This window comes from Prinia subflava, chromosome 5, assembly GCF_021018805.1.
Source record: "Prinia subflava isolate CZ2003 ecotype Zambia chromosome 5, Cam_Psub_1.2, whole genome shotgun sequence".
Lineage (NCBI taxonomy): Eukaryota > Metazoa > Chordata > Aves > Passeriformes > Cisticolidae > Prinia > Prinia subflava.
In genome coordinates this window covers 15,272,036-15,288,534 of record NC_086251.1, presented here as the reverse complement: position 1 = coordinate 15,288,534, position 16,499 = coordinate 15,272,036, and the positions used below count along the sequence as shown (strand labels likewise).

The window sequence follows — 16,499 nt, the reverse complement described above, 5'->3', positions numbered from 1 at the left end:
TTTGAGTGGAATGTATTTAATGCTAGACCTTCTCTTTGTATATCCAAGACATGTATCTGTTTATTCATATATATGGATTCAGCCAGTTCTCCATTATTTTAGTTCTTACGCCTTTTGCCTTGTTCTTGTGCTAGTGAAAATACCTCCTTATAACTTCTTGATAACTGTGTCAATTCAGCTGAGCTCAAATCCTGGGCTCCCAGGTCCACAGGCCAGCTCTCTACCTTATGCAGTGAGAATAATTGAAAGTGAGAGTGGCCTATTGTCCTTCATATGGGGCAGTTGAAAGAAGGAGAATGTGACTCCTACAGTTGTACAGGTGTTACTAGACAACGCTGGAATTCCAGGAATTGGACTTCTGAGCTGTGGAGAGGCACAGATCCCCATGGTTACAGACACAGAGCAGTGCCCTAACTTTGACATCTTTGTTCCAGAAGATGCAGTTAAGTGGCCTTCACATCGTTGTATTATAGTCAGGAGTTTGTTTCCAACCAGAAATGACCTTGTAAAATCTCAGGCTGTTACAAGTATGAAACAAAGAAATGCTGTTTACGTGCTACATAAAGGCAGCACCTTTGGTCAGTTAAAAAACTGTTCTGAAATATGAAATATTATGACTTATAAAAACCAGCTGAAAGCTGAGCATGAAATCTGCATTCCTTGGCTTCTTGCATTCCTTGGTCTGATTGTCTTTCCAACGTTGTTTTAGTTTAGCACTGTGTATATTTTATCTTGAGATTTGGGAAGGAGTATGCAAAACAGGAAATCATTGGAACTTGGAAAAAGAGTAAATATGTTCATTAATCATTCTTAGGGACAGAGGTGCATTGTTTAGTGCAGATAAAGGAAAAGTAGAACTTAAACTATATTTAGTGAAAATGGAAGGTTAGAGACTTTAGGAGCAAACACTAATAAACTATAGGAAAGTAGATATTTTTGAAGCTTTAGATCTCAGCCACAGGTGCATGTCTCTCTGTAAGGATGACAAAAATACTTTGTGACACAAAGATTCTGTCCCTGCTAAATTTCAAATTCCTGTTCCAAAACACAGAACGTAAACATGCCACAAAAATAGCAGGAAAAAATGGCAATCATTAACAAGTATTTTCCTCTCAATTCTTGTTCAAATCTAGGGAGACATGAAGCAGTTTAGAAGCTTGAAACTTTTCAACTTTAAGGACTGAGAGGTAAATTTCCCATGATGTCTACCATTAAAAAATCCACAGCATTAAAAGATGAATTCTTACTATGGCCAGAGCCTCAGCTGATACAGAGATATATTTCATTTGCCTGATTAAAACTGTGGCTAGTTAATGGGTGCTTATATGACTTACAGTTGTGTTATTGTGAGACATTTAGAGAAATGTTTGCTGAGAGGAACTTTTTACAGAAACCTGACCTCAACAAACCATGTAAGGACCAATGGTGTGGCCTTTCCCTGGGACACAGGAGGGTGGTTTAGGCTTAAGCCTCCAGTGATGTACACAGGGCAGCCTTGGGGCATTCCTCATGTACAAAAATGTAAGTCAGTAATACTTACACCCAATGATTCTGATCTTTCACTCCTTCTCACCTGTAAATGAATTTATATCTACAGGGCCTCTGTTCAAAATACTGTTACTGAGGGAATAGCCACACCAGTGGTTATTTCCACTGAACAGAACAGCATTGCAACATTATTAAATAGCTCTTGAGTATGAATTCATCCAAGAAGTAGGTTATTGGAATAAAGTCTATTTTATTAGTGCCTTAGGACACTCAGCCAAAACTCAGAGTCCCCGAGCACTATTCAGACCCATAACATGAAACAGTCTCTACCTCAGAAATTTATAATCAGATTAGACAAAGCAGACAAATAAAAGAAATAGAGAAATTGAGACATGAGGGGGAAGAATGGGTTCTCTGCCATCATGTAGCTGGGAAGCGTGTAGCTAGGCAATAGCACAGGTAGCTTCTTTTAAAAAGTAAAAATGAAAAAGTGCAGCAATGTAAATGAGAATTTGTTAACAACAAAGCCCAGAATCTGCACCTCCGGAAAGAAAGGGAAAATAATTTATCCGCCCACGCTCACTTTTTTCTGATGAAGGCAGGTGAATAAAGCTGCACTAATAGAGTGTGACGCTCACAGTGCCGAGCTGCGCTGGCTGAGGCGGCACCGAGAGGTAACCATTGTCTCCAGGAAAACAATAGCCCTGCAGCCCCCGCGGGCACTGCCCATTCATGCCCTGCACTTGTCCTTTGCACGCCAAGGTTGCTCCCGTCCAGCCGGTATGGAGTCAGTGGATGAAGCTGAAGGACGGCAAGGAGAGCTGAGCAGGAAGGAGCAGAGCCTGAAAGCCTCCCACAAAACAGCAGTGCTCGGCTGGCCGCCCCGGTGGAATGGATTAACACCCGGAGACAGCATGTATCTGTTCGTCCTCTCACAGATACTGGTAAGGCAGCTTGCCGCAGCTTTGGAATGCTGGGACCCTTCTGTTAGGCTGCGCTGGCTCGGGAGGTGTCCCTGATCACGGCAGATGTAGCAGTGGGAATAGGTGCAGTCCTCATTGCTGCAGCCACCTCTCATGGCTTTGCCTTTTGATGTCCCAGACTCCCATCCCACCTCCTGCTGCTCTGCAAATGCCTCCTTTGCCAAATGACCGATATCCCACCAAATCCATTTTCTATAGCTGATATGTATGGGGGTAAAGACCCATGTTGTTTAAGAAGTGGAGTGGGAGTTGTATTCTTTAAAGCTGTGATGTGCCCTTCACAGTTGGAGATGAGGTTTTGCCTCTCTGTGAGTGTGTTAAATATAAAGTCATTGCTTTTGTAGTTTATGTTAACTGTGGCAGCACCCTTGAGTGGTTCAAATGAAAAGTTTCCATGTGTGTATGTTTGTGTGTGTGTATTTATAGTGATGCCTATATGAAATATGGCCATTTGTGAGGGCTTTGAGAGAGGCCTTAAGAGTCTTTTATTAACATCCTAGGATCATGGAATTACTGGTTTTCATCTAAAAGTAGTAATCCTGAGAGTTCAGAAGCCAGAGGAACCTGTTGCTCTTTCAGTGCTGCTCCCCTTGCTGTTTCTGGGCAGCCCTTTTTCTAGTGAGGATTGAAGGGAGCCTGTGTAACTCAGTGATGTACATCTAATTAATAATGGCTGAGCTTGGAGCCTTCAGTCTTTTTATTCCTGTTAAGCTACAGCCTAGAAAATACCTGACTTCTTAAAGCAAAAGTGATAATCAACATGAAATCAGTGCTAACTAAATTAGTTAATTATGCAGTCTTGAAATGAAAATGAATGTGTGTATAATGAGAGATGCTAATTACATCTTTTCTGATTGATTGCACAGCTTCTCTGCATGATGCTGTGGTACAGCACTTATGGGACCATCCCAGCAGCTCAGAATGCCTTCGACCTGCTCTCTTACTTGCTTACCCCATTTAAACAAGTTTTTTCAGATCAAGGGGAGGTAAGTCCCTGTGCTCCTCTCTGGTTATATAGTTGATGTCAGTAGTCTTGGGTGGCTGCTAGTATCTCTTCTGATAAGTATAATATGTGTGTATTTCATGTGTATGTCCTGAAATGGCAGAAGAGTTTTCTGAAAGCAGATAAATATTTTATCTTTGATCTATTGGGCTGAATTTTTTGCTATGATATTAAGTCAGCACAGCAGATTTTTTTTATGTGCAAATTATTGCAGATGAAACAAAGGAATTAGAAATCATCTCATTAAGGTTTAGCCTACGGTAAAGGGAGAGCTGGAACTTCATTTCTTAGACTGAATAGAAGCCTAAATTCTAGAAGAATGTATCAACCCCTATAAAAGAAGCAAATCACACCGTAGTCTCAAAAATATGTTTTTGTGGAGTGTTTAGAACATATCTGTTGCAGGAAATGTATTTCAAGTGCACTAGGTGCACAGATTCAATTATATCTACAGAGCTACCCCAGTAAAATTGCTTAGCTTCTCACCATGACATGATGACATGTATACCAGAATGATTCATCTGATAAATTACTGGTAATTATACCCAGTGCAGATTTTTCTAGTGTGGACAGAACCTTAATTAAGTGGTGAACAGCTACTTTCAAAAATCTGATGAAATATATTTGCTATCAGAATACTTGGATCCATGGTACATAATCTTTGAGGCAGAGGCTTTGCAGTGCTCATAGAAAATCTGATTCAGTGCCTCTTGTGATTGAAGTACAGTGGAGACTGTTTTCTGTTTTCTCAGTGTTTGTGAGCTGCATGTCACCTGCTCTTTTGGGGTTTTTTTGAAAGAAGCACTTTTTCTTCGCCTTTTTGCAGTTGGCTTCTTTATGCACAGAGCACTTCACAGACTGTTGCCTGTGTCTTATTTGTAGTGGCTCAAACATTAAAAATTTGTTGTTCCTTACACAAAATCACTGATTTGTATAATTTTGACTTACAATAATTGTCTTTCACGGAGGAAACTTATTCCTAGAATGCACCACAAGAACACCCCAAGTATGACTCTGTGCAGATGTTCATGCATATGTTTGAGGACTGTTTATTATACCACTATTTATTGTGCAAATTTATACTTGAGAACGGTATAGACAAAGAAATCTGATGTTAAAACAAGCAAATGGAAGCTCTTAACTCCAAATTTCTCATTAGCTGTACTAGTCGGAGAAAAACAGAGTAAAATTCCTTGCTCACTGAAGCCCGCTAGAACTGAATTTGGCATTTACTATACAGAACAGGCTGAACTATAGACTACTATAAAATGACATCAGAATTAATTCCACTGCCAGTGGTGTGAATTAACCTGATGGTGTTTCACTGAATGTGTAGAAAACGCGGAAAACTCCTCTGTGGCTGGAGTCTATTTGAGGATCCCAAACCCAGGAACAATACTAAATTTTGTTTAAAGCTCTTTGCCACAGTATAAAATCACATTGACTGTAGCAATGAAGCATTGGTCCAGTCTGCAAAATTGCATTGTGGATTCAGATCTCAACTTTGGCAAAGCATGAGGATAGAAAGTAGAACTCCTGTTTGCCTTCACAGTGAAATCTGGGGTTTAGACCTTCTGAGATGCTGGGGCTTAGAGATGGTTTCAGTTTCAGTCTTCTCCAAAGCCTGGCAATTTTTTCAGTGGTAATGGCAGCTTTTCCACAGGTGAGTAAATCTTCATGGGAAATAATATACACTTGGCCAAGATCATGCATGCAGACACTGTACTGTGCCTCTAAATACTCCACGAATCATTGTCTGTTCTGTTGTTCCACAGAGCCTGACTACAGTTGGGAGTGTTGTGGTCTCATACATCCTGCTGTCTTTGGCTTCTCTAGGACTGCTATTTGTAGGATCTCTGGTAAGTTATGGTACAGCACAAACTATACTCATGCCCTTTTTTTGTGAGTATATTTTATTATAGGATATATAGGAGTTTATTATAGGATATTTTATTTAATGAAAGTTGTTGGTGTCACGCCCAAGTTGATTGTAAAGCATCATTTTTGGGGCTGTTTCTGTTATTATCTGCTTGCTTTATGTAAAGGAATTAGCCTTAATCAATTTCTTGAGGAAATGGGGATTACACTGAAGTAGAACAGTACATAAAAATGTTTGCTACTTTTCCTTCCACAGATGGGGAAACTATTTGCACTGAAGTAGAAGGGGTGTGGTCCATTAACAGGACCATCATCCATTGATTTCAATGGCAGAAGGAGCTGTTCCAGAGTACCACTGTTCTGAATGTGAGGTCCTGATAGATGTAGGCCAAGACCCCAGCTGCAGAATAAGCTTCAGTGGCATAACTACAATTAATCTAGTTAGCTGTCAGCTGTTGGGGAGCAGCAGTGTGTTGTGTTTCTCCATGGATTGTGTAACTGGCACAAAACTGTGGGGTAGATGGGAGAGCTAAGGGGAACTCTGTCTTGTCAGAGCTCTTAACTGGAGCTTTTCAAACCCCTCTGGGCTGTTCTCCAAGAGTACAATACTGAACATGCAGGCAGAGCATCACCTCCTGTCCTTCCAAAAGTGCACCCCAGGTAGCTCAGGAAGTTGAAGATGTGCTATGCACTTGCTGTTTGAGTTATGGACAGCATAATGAAATATATCCCAGAATCATGGGACTGCAGGTGGGCAGAGATTGCTAGTCTAACATCCTGCTTGGAGCAGGGCTGTTGCCAACACTTGGTAAAGTCAGCCATCAATTTTTCCACACAGGTTTTGAAAACCTTCAGGGAAGGAAGGTTTATCAACTGCGTGTCACTTTTGGGGAAGAATTTTTCCTAGTGTCTCATCTGAGTTTAACAAATGTAAATGTCTGAGCTGACTTTCTGCAGGCTTGTGGCCATTGTCCCTTCTGGTATCAGCCGACACTACCAAGAAGTGTCTGGCTGCATTTCTGGAGCAACCCTTCAAGTGGCTGCAGGCCACTGTTGGACCATTGCAGCCTCCTCTTTGCCAGGCTGAACAAGTTCAATTCCCTGCACATTTTTCCTGTACTCTAGACCCTTGACCTCCTTTGAAGCCCTCTATTGGGACCCCTCCAGTTTTTCCATATCTCTCTTAAACTGGGGGAACCAAATTTGTAGACAGTATTCAAGGTGCAATTCTGCCAGTGCCAAGGAGAGGGGAATGCCTCCTTTGATTTGCTGGCCACACTCCCTGCTAGGATGTTGTATTATAAGCTATGGTTAAGTTCACTCAGGGGCAGCACAGTGGCAAAATCTTCTGTTAAATGTGTCAGGAAAATGGGCTTTCTAAAAATCATTCTCAAGGCAAAGTTATAGTTAATGCCTCCATTATTGTGATCATTGAGGTAGACAAGGAAGTTAGCAAGATTTAGGCAATTTTCTGGGTTTTTTGGATGCTGCTATACCTTATCCAGATTAATTTTGTCCTCAAACTTCTGGTAATTCTGTAATTGCACATATTAAAGGAAGAAGAAGACACCTAAGCATTGTCAAGAACTATGTGAGTTCCAGATGAATTTGCAGCAGAATATTCTGGGCTGAGAATCTGTATAGCAGGGGTGGGAAATTTTTTTGCATATTCAGCTATTTCTTGGTGGATGAAAACATTCATTGCTGACCTGTTCTTAGCACAGAAGGTAAAGTTAAGTGAAAGCTCTCTGTGGCCAAAGATTCTGATCTCTCTTTGTACAGATTTGCATGTCAACTCCTTGCAAGTGAACATGAATACCACTATAGAAGAAAGCAGACTTGGCCCATTTTTGTGTTGGTTAAAATTTGTGTATAGAAAACATTTTCTAGCAGTTTTCATGTTGGCAAGTTTGCACTGGTTTGTATTCCTGTGGTCTGTGCTAAGAATTTTGGAGCTGCAGTAGAGGCACAAATGTCACCCTGCTCTCTGGATAAGTCACTGGGCCACAAAGTATGAGGTGTCCTGTGAGTTCCAACCAGTGGTCCATCTTGCCCAGTATGTTCTCTCTAACATGGTCATTAGGAAGGAGAGACTGTTTAGAGACAACACATGAGCCTTGTTCCTTCTTCCCTACCTGCCCCCTTCCTCTCAGGTGTCAGAGGTCACACTGCTTTGCAATTTGCAAATTTGAAAACGTCTGTTTTATCAGTATTTGTGGAATAAAATATCATTGGCAGAACATTGGAAGTGGTGATTGAACCAGGCAAGATTTCTACAATCCCAGCCTGCTGGACAACAGATTGTTGCATGAAGACATTTTTCTTTATTTTCCCCTTTGTCTCAGCTGAGTGATCTCTCTCATCTTCTCTACTTAAAACTGATTTTAAGCCATGTGCTGCCTAGAAGAGACCTTGAAGAAATCTTTTTCTTTGAGGAGTGCCTTTATGACCAAGCCTTTCTTTCCCAGTGTTGAAATTGAGACTGTCTTGCATGACATCCTAGTGTGCTTTAGTAGCCTAGGAAGAGAAATTGGATCTTTTTTAGTGGCACTTTAAAATTCAACTGGTCATTTAAAAGCCATGTAAGAAAAGAACAGAGGGAAATCTGTAGCAAATAAGACGTGTTCTTAGTCTCAGAAGGATGCATGACAATGCACTGCAGTTTGTATGGCATTAGCCTGGTGATACTACTCCTAGTTCAGTGCTAGATGGATGACCTAGGCTTCCAGTTCCTGGAATTTAGAGGTGGGCTTGAAATTTTTAACTGAAATCCCTGTGGAGGATTTGAAGTCTACTGATCTGATTTCCAAATCATTGAGTCTATCACAGCATCTGCACAAACTGATATGATATGGAAATTTTTTAGACTCATGCAATTTCAAACCTTTTGTTAATTTCTAATATAAGCTTTCATATTGCACTTGTGTCTTAAAACTTCACAGGATTCATTATTTAATGTTTATACCGTATTCAAATCAGATAATTAGATTATAACACAGTCTTTGCCCCTGGCCAAAACTGATATGCACATTCGGAGCCCCAGGATCAGGTACATCAAAATTGAGGCTTCTTCAAAAAATGATGGGTTTATGCATAAATTCAGGGTACAGTGCCTGGTTATTAAAGATGTTCAGCTCAGTTATATTAACTTAAGACAGCTATATGTAAATTTCAAATGGAAAGCCATTAAATCAGGAGAGGTATGATTTGTAGAATACTATAGTGGTTTTTTGTTTTGTAAACAAGCCTGGGAAGGATAAGAAAATGAACAAAAGAACAGTGGTATCACGTTGGCTTGCATATGATGGTCACAAGCACATTCCACTTCCACTGTATCCCTGAGTTAAGCCTGGCTAGCTCTGTGGAAACCTCTGTGGCTGAAAGCAGGTTTGAATGGGTAGATGTGAATCCTTGTACCACGCACCAGAAAGCTGCTCCTGCATGGAACATTCCTGTTCTCTTTAGTACTTTCCAATTCTAATACAGACAGCTGGGATGCTGCCCTAAAGACCCATGCCCTAGGCTGTATGGAAGGGCTGGCTACAAGCAGAAACTTTTTAAAATGTTTGTTTCCTCCAGTTTTGGCACCTGCTCAGAGCCCAACCAGACCCCTCCTTTCCACTGCAAGAGGACAGACGCCAGTCTGTGAGCCGGCAGCCTTCCTTCACGTACTCAGAATGGACAGAGGATAAAAATGAGGATGACTTCCTAGATTTGGATCCTGTACCAGAGACTCCAGTCTTTGACTGCGTTATGGACATTAAAGCGGAGACAGACCCAGCTACTCTGACGGTTAAATCTGTGGGCTTGCAAGAAAGGTAGGGGAGATGGGACTAATGGGGAAAAGTCTGCTCCCAAATTTTGTGGGTTTAGGAGTTCTGTGCCTGGTAGGAGGCTTTATTGGATTTATGAATGTAATTTTCAAATGTGGTTCTAAAGTCAAGCACCTGCTTTATTTCCTGTCCTGTTTTCAGTTCAGTCATAAAGACAAGCATGTTAGCTAAACAGCACACAGTTTCTGGACAGCTATCAACACTGTTCTAAAGTATCATTTCTTTCCATTAAATACATCTATTTGTGTTTGATCAGTCTCTCACCATTGATCAAGACAGCAACTGCATTGCATTAAATCCCCTAGAGAGCGGTGAAAACTTTTGCCTCTGAAAGAGGTGGGTCTTGTTGATTCTTTTTTTCCCCCCTGTCACTCATACTGGAGAACTAGTCTTTTCTCCAAAAGCAAACCATAGAAAAAAGTAATAAACTTTGGGATTCCTCTTAATCTAGAAGTAAATGAATTTGATTCAAATTAACCCAGTAATGAAACTTTGGGGTGAGCTGGTGTTCAGTGCTTGAACCATAAGGGCCGCTTGAAAAGAGGAGTTTCTCAGGCAAGTAAGGAGTTTCTCAGAGTTTGATAGCTTGGGAAGGGCAGTTCCAAGATTAAAGGAAAATATTTTTCTGTTTTATGTCCTATCAGTTGTCTTAGTGAAATAGAACAAAGGTCTTGATGACAGAATTCCTGTGAAGAAATTCTGCTGAAGTGACAATGTTATGAATAAGAATGCAGTTACTGAAGGGCCCAGCATAGGAAAGTATCACTTTCCTTTATTTCTCAGTTTTCAGGCTTAACTGGAGGGCTAATCATAGTTAATTCTCATCTGTAAAGCTTAAAACAAAAGACAGAAATTAAATTTTAAGAATACAATGCTGATTTTCCAAAGCTCCTCAGGAAACAGTAAAAAGGAATGTTACAGAAGAGGCTTTCAATTTGCACTCTTGTGGGTTTTGAATGGGTTTTTTTCCACTTTATGGTCTGTTATAACATTGTTCTAAAATCTTATACCTTTTATTGTTTTATTCTAACTTTATATGAGATCACAGTAACCTCTGGGGCTTGTCCCTGAAGCTGCTGCTTTGTTGGTTTTTCATTATAGGCAAGATTGGACTTGAAATATGTGAGTCGTTTGTGTTCTTCACTATCCCTGATTTCATTTCATTTCTGTCACCTTAAAAATGTAAAATTTCTCCTCATGTGACTGCTAGCCTACACTAAAGATACTCACTGTATCAAGAGAATCGGGGAGTGTCACTTGGGGAATAATCAATTGGTTGAAGTAATGAATTACAAGCAAAAACCTGTCAAATAACTAGAAGTGGAAGAATGAAAGTAATTGCTTGAAGTTCTCAAACTAGGCACAATGTGAATGCTTAAGACAGACACTTGATTTCAACATACATGTGTCCTTGAGAAGACACCATTTCAGGTTTGAGCTGTGCCCTAACAAACCTAATTTATGTTACACATTGATCACTTTTTGTCTGGTGTTGTGTTGAATTACCCACCTGTGCCTCTTTGGCATCTACTTCTCTCTTATTTCCCTCTCATTCTTTAACCACCTATGCAATTAAAAGGGTGGTCAGCAGTTAAATTCAAACAGCATTAAATGTTACTGAAGAAGAAATCATCTCATTTCCTCATGCTGAAAAATTATTAATGTAGGTAGTCTCTTCTACCCTGAAAGAACCAAAAGTAATCCTTGTCAAATGCATCTGTTTTGAGGGAGAAATGTGGTAGCTGTTTAATAGCACACAGGAGGGTAAGGTGAAATCCTTTGAAAGGTGTCACTAAAGATTCCATGTCTGCCACTAGTGGCATCTCCCCATGGCTGTGAATCACAGCAGGAAGCTGGCTGCAAATTCTTTTGGACAAGCTCCTGAGTCCAGGAAAGGGCTGTGATCCAAGTGATGACTTGTGTCCTCTCTGTGAGTTGGTCATGCCTGTGTGCTTACATGGTTTTAATAATAGCTCCTGCACACACCTAGCTAAATTTTTCTCGTGGAGATTCATCAAAAATAGGTTTACTGTGTGGATGTACAGAACCTTTACTTAGTAATCATCATATTGTGTGCCTTTATTATTATGTTAAAAATATTTAAATATAGATTTGCTGATGGGTTTTGAATCTTACTTTTATCTATCATATGTGACACTAACAGAACCTCAGAAGTGCTTTAAAACTTTATTCATAGTAGGCATTTTTACTTATTGGGTTTGTTGTGTGGCTAACCAATACTAAAAATTCTACACTCAACATTATCTCTGTTTATAATGTAACTGTTTGTTAAAGTGTTATGAGCTTCATTTTACCCTTCTTGTGATGTACAGTTGTGGAAAGAATGTTTTTCAGGTAGAAAAATTATTCACTGCAGTGGTTGACTGTTTGTGTCTTTATTAAAGTTGAACTGGTAGTTTATCCCAAGATCTTACCCCAGAGATGTTTCAGTGTACAAAATCATCTTCTGGTCTTGTCCACTCAAGAAGCATCACCCATTTTCTTACAGGTAATGACCAAAACGTCCCCATCAGAACCAGCTGAGTGGTTTCCTAAAGTTGTTCATCTGTCACTGCTGGCAGTGATGGGTCCCTGTAAGCAAACTTTGACTGCTCTGTTTTGCAGGAGAGGTTCAAATGTTTCACTCACACTGGATATGTGCACCCCTGGCTGCTCTGAGCAAGGCTTTGGCTATGTCATGTCCCCACGGGAGCAGTCAGCCCGAGAATACCTCCAGACAGCATCGAACATCCTGACTGAAGAGGAGCTGCACAAGAAAGCACTGGATCCTTTCATACTCCAGGCAGAGTTCTTTGTGAGTGTCTGACCTCTCTTCTAGGAGCATCAATAAAAATGGGATGTTGCCTCTCCACAGAAGACCTTGGCATTATTTTCTGCCAGTCTAAAAGTAGTACATGCAAACTCCACTTCTGTCAGTGAGGCATTTAATGCAATTCCCAAATTTATCATCTCTTTAAATTACAATGTCTGAAAGCTTTCAGTGATATTGTTACTTAAAAATTAGTGAATTGGTTCTGGCAAAAACAACAAGAAGTCTTTGTTTTACAAGATTTTGATTTTTTTTTGGCTGACGTATATTACCTTTTTAACAACAGCGACAAAATAATCACTAGAGTTCAGAAGAAGGGCCACACTTGCTATAAGCATAACTTCTTGAGATGTGTTTGGAGTTGCCCTAGGGATGAAATTAACCCTAATCCACCCTCTTTGCTGTTGATTGCTTAATGTGGAGCTACTTCTCAAATCTAAATGTTCTCAGGTTACCTGAAACACAGTGTGGTTCTGTCATTCAGCAGGAGCTATAGAAAGTATGTATTACTTAGATATTTCTCTGCACAAAAATAATTTACTAGTTGTAAACTACTGAAGTTAATACCCCCACATCAAATATTCTCCTAAGCATGAAATCTTAGCAGAGCAGGAAGATTGTTTTGCAACATTGCAGCCCTTTCAGCCTGTCCTCTTCATGACCTCTAAGTGTGTGAAAGGGAAAGACCACTCTGATTGTCACTTGCTGTCCTCCCTTGTTGTGCAGTTTCAGGAGATTTTCCCTTTACAAGAGCAGGGGGATAGTCTGGGTTTCTGTTTTAAAATAGAACACAAGGTATCTGTGATCCTTAATTAATTTAGTGCTGTAGAAGTTGAAGGAAAGCAGCTTCTGTGTAGGCAAAGCTCTGATTCTTTTAAAGTAAAGCATCTATTGCTCTTCTAAAGAGGGAATGCTCACTCAGTGTCTGAACAGACTGCTAGACTAGTCCACATACAGTTTCATCAGTCTTTGAGCTACTCTGTAGCAAAGAAAATAATGTTAGAAGTTGGGAAAAATACACTTCATTTATCTGAGAGAATTTGAATTAGGTTTCCTGGTATTCATAAAATCATTCAGCAGCCAAGCTATCCCAAGCTATTTTCATTCTTTAATGAAAACTGAAAGAGTATAAAATGCTGTGTAATCAAAATGTCATTTCTGTAATTAAAAATTGTAAACTAGATTTTTTTAAAATGAAACAGTTACCACCAATAGCTCCTTGTTGTGTGCTTTCACTCTGTCTAATCTACTTGGTTTTCAAAGTCCAGATCCCAGATGAAGCAAACAGCTGTTTCATTTTGGAAGAAAAGTCAGGGAGGAAGTTAACAGGGCTAAATCTTGAAATTTGTACAAGATGTAGAGTTTTTACTCAGGCAGTAGTCCTGTTGATTTCACCAAGAATTGGCTAGTGCAGTGAATGACTTAGAAACAGCCCATGGAGCTTGGCTCAGGAAGAGTTTGGGTTGAAAATACCAAGGAACAGTTGAGAAAAATACGAAGATTTTGTTCCTATGCAGTTCTCAAAATTGATAGGAAATTACTTCAACAAAATGTTTTTGTCCTTATTTGCCTCTGGTTAAAGCCAACAGTGTGCTCAGTGCTTTGTAAGAGATGGACTGCAGATAATCTTCTAAGGTTCCAGAATTGACCTCAAGTTGTTCCAGGGCAGGTTTAGATTGGATATTGGGAAAAAAATTGTTCACTGAAAGGGTGATAATGGAACAGGCTGGCTGAGGAAATGGTGGAATCACCATCCATGAAAGTGTTTGTAAACATGTTGGTGTGATACTTAGGGACATGACTTAGCAGTAAACATAGAGGTGCTAGGTGAAAGGCTGGACTCCATGATCTTAGAGGCCATTTTCAGCCTTAATAATTCTATGTTTCTTCAGTCCATAGCTCTGCTCATTTAATTTTTCCCAGAGTAAGGCTTGCCTTACTCAAGCCTGGTTCCTGTTACGAGTCTGTCCTGTAGTGGTCTCTCAAATCCAGCTGGGATGACCATCTCTGCCTCCCAGTTCCCGTGAGCCGTATCTCTGCTGAGCTCAGTTAACACATCCCTTCTCTTCACCTGCCCACCAACTCCAGCTGGTGGAAGGTTCCTGTTTGTTCCTGGCATTGGCCACTTATTGTGGGGCATGAGCAGGGAGCAGGACCCTCCTCCACCTTGGTGTGCTCTTTGCATCAGTGACAGAGAGCACAGGCAGATAGCCTTTTGCAATCCTTTTCTATGGAGCTTGACAGCACGACGAGCAAAGCAGTGATGCTCCCCCAGCTCCATGGAGTCAGGTCAGCACACCAGCCTGTCATAATGTGTGTCATACTTTGTTGCTGGTGCAAGTCCCCAGCAAATTATTAACTTCCACCTTCAGAGAGGAAGCGATGTGAGTCAGAAAGGATGGGGCTGAGGTCCATCCTCTCAGAGCAGTGTCTTGCGTTCCACCTCTGGCATCGCTCTGTGCCTACGCTTGCAATTCAGTTCTAATAATATTAGGAGTGAACATGTCATGCGTGTTACTCAATGAATTAGTCACTAGGAGCGTTTTCACATGAAGGATTTCAGAAAAGAAAGCCAGTGACAGTAAAAGGAAACATCAATCATACTTTGGTGGTAAGTTGCTAGAGGTACTGTACAACGTGTCCCAGCTGACTTCATCACTTTGCCTCCCTCGCAGGGAGGACACAATGGGCTTGGGTTTTTTGTACCTCCTGTGAATCTAATAATACTACTGACTGTCTCTTACGTTCTCGTGGGTTTTTTGTTGTTTGGTTTTTTGTTTTTTAACAGGAAATTCCAATGAACTTTGTTGACCCAAAGGAATATGATATTCCAGGCTTAGTGCGTAAGAATCGCTACAAAACAATTCTCCCAAGTAAGTTTCTGCATTTTATGTCACTGGGGCAGAGTGGTTTATTCCACATGCTGGAGGGCTTTGCATTTTCCTCTTCAGAGTGCATGAAGTGTACTGTCACCACAATGTATTGTCCAAAAGCCATGTTTATGGAGCAGCAGCATAGCTTCAAAGCATCAATCAAATTTCCAAAGAGGTACAGCGCATGAAGAACCAAAATGCTGCTGATTCTTAGGGAATTGTAGGGTTTTTCAGATAGTAGAATTGCATCATTTGGTGCTGCTTAAAAGTTGCACCCAAGAAGCTGGTTTGTTAAGATGTTACTTAATGATTTTTTTGGTTAAATTTCTTTCGAAAGACCAAATTCTAGCAACGTTATTTTCCTGACTGATGTTTTTTTCAAATGCAGACTGAGAATATTAGAAACTGGTTTGATGGCATTAAGATGACAGAGAAAAGTAGTTACACTAGTTGTATTTGTAGGCAGGAGTGAGAGTTTTGAGAAACATTTTGGTACAAATTTTTACAGGTGTCATCATTTTCCCCTGTCTCATACTTTAAGATACTTTGGAAAGTGTTATCACCCTTTTGTTTAGTTGGTTGGGGTTTTTTTTCTCTAAGCTGTTGTTGGAAGATGGTACCACCATCCACAGTAGTCTTTTGCAAAATCCAAACAGTTCAATGTCAGGTTAGCAAATATTAGTGCAGTGAAGTCAAAAATGTCCTCAGCTATACCTAACAGCAATGAATCTGGATTTGAAATGGTTTCAAAAAAGATTTTTGTAATGTCTTCAAACTCCAGCCCTGCAGCCTGATGTGTGCAACTCTTTTGACGATTTTGTACTCTTTCTCAGATCAGAAGTGTGAAAACATTTAGCAACATTTCATTATTGCTGTGCTAATGGCTGAGGTGATTTGTTCAAGTATTAATTCACTGGTTTTGCTGGAACGGGAAGATTGCAGAAGTGGATATTGATTTCAGATGCCCAAGGTGCCAGATCTCTAAGTGATCTGTGTGTTCTGAATTTGATATCCCTTCATCTCAGCCGTATGGATATCTGCCAGCAGCCACTGTTGTAACTTTGGCCTCTTCATCTCAGATAACTGCTTTCTACTCAACTGCCTCTGTAAAGGTTAACAACTTTATTCTGGCCTTATTATGATCTGAGGGCTTTTTTCCTGAATGAACTTTTAGCAACTATGTCTCTGACTGTGGCCATGGGATGGCTTGATACTGCTGAGGAAAGGAGAGGGCTGAGTGGTCACTCATATCCCACTGCCTCCATTTCACAGGGTTTGGTGCTGGCAGTAAAGAGGGATAACAAGGAGACCTAAACATTTCTCTTTATACTTCAAAATGAAAAATGAATCTAGTCTGTCTGAGGACAGCATTTAATGCTGAGTCTTTGTAGTACTGTAAAAATTACTGTGTATTTAGTCCTTAATATGATATTGGGTAAAGCAAAATTTTTGCATAATTTTTATTTTATTCTGCTTTCTAAGCCAGCTGAAGTTTTTTATGAAAAAGGCACCTGTGGTTTGTTTTTAATATTATCTTGGTCATATGCACTGTTGCTGTTTGCTGAGGCCTCTGTCAGGAGGATGTTTCTTGTCAATGGGTAGCACTGGTCA

The 16,499-nt window shown here is 40.3% G+C and overlaps 1 protein-coding gene across 7 annotated transcripts in view; it reads left to right on the top strand.

Moving 5' to 3' along the window:
* Window positions 1–16,499, top strand: part of PTPN5 (protein tyrosine phosphatase non-receptor type 5) — a 75,330-nt gene that overhangs the window by 40,155 nt on the left and 18,676 nt on the right. For 6 of the 7 annotated variants that reach the window (XM_063398137.1, XM_063398135.1, XM_063398132.1 and 3 more), the window contains 6 exons: window positions 2,251–2,432; window positions 3,338–3,457; window positions 5,250–5,333; window positions 8,932–9,170; window positions 11,811–12,000; window positions 14,804–14,888. In XM_063398137.1, the coding sequence (XP_063254207.1) occupies window positions 2,271–2,432; window positions 3,338–3,457; window positions 5,250–5,333; window positions 8,932–9,170; window positions 11,811–12,000; window positions 14,804–14,888 (880 nt within the window). In that variant the 5' untranslated portion in view covers window positions 2,251–2,270. Of the gene's footprint in view, window positions 1–1,133; window positions 1,188–2,250; window positions 2,433–3,337; window positions 3,458–5,249; window positions 5,334–8,931; window positions 9,171–11,810; window positions 12,001–14,803; window positions 14,889–16,499 lie in introns of all 7 variants that reach the window. The other variant, XM_063398134.1, reaches the window with a different exon arrangement.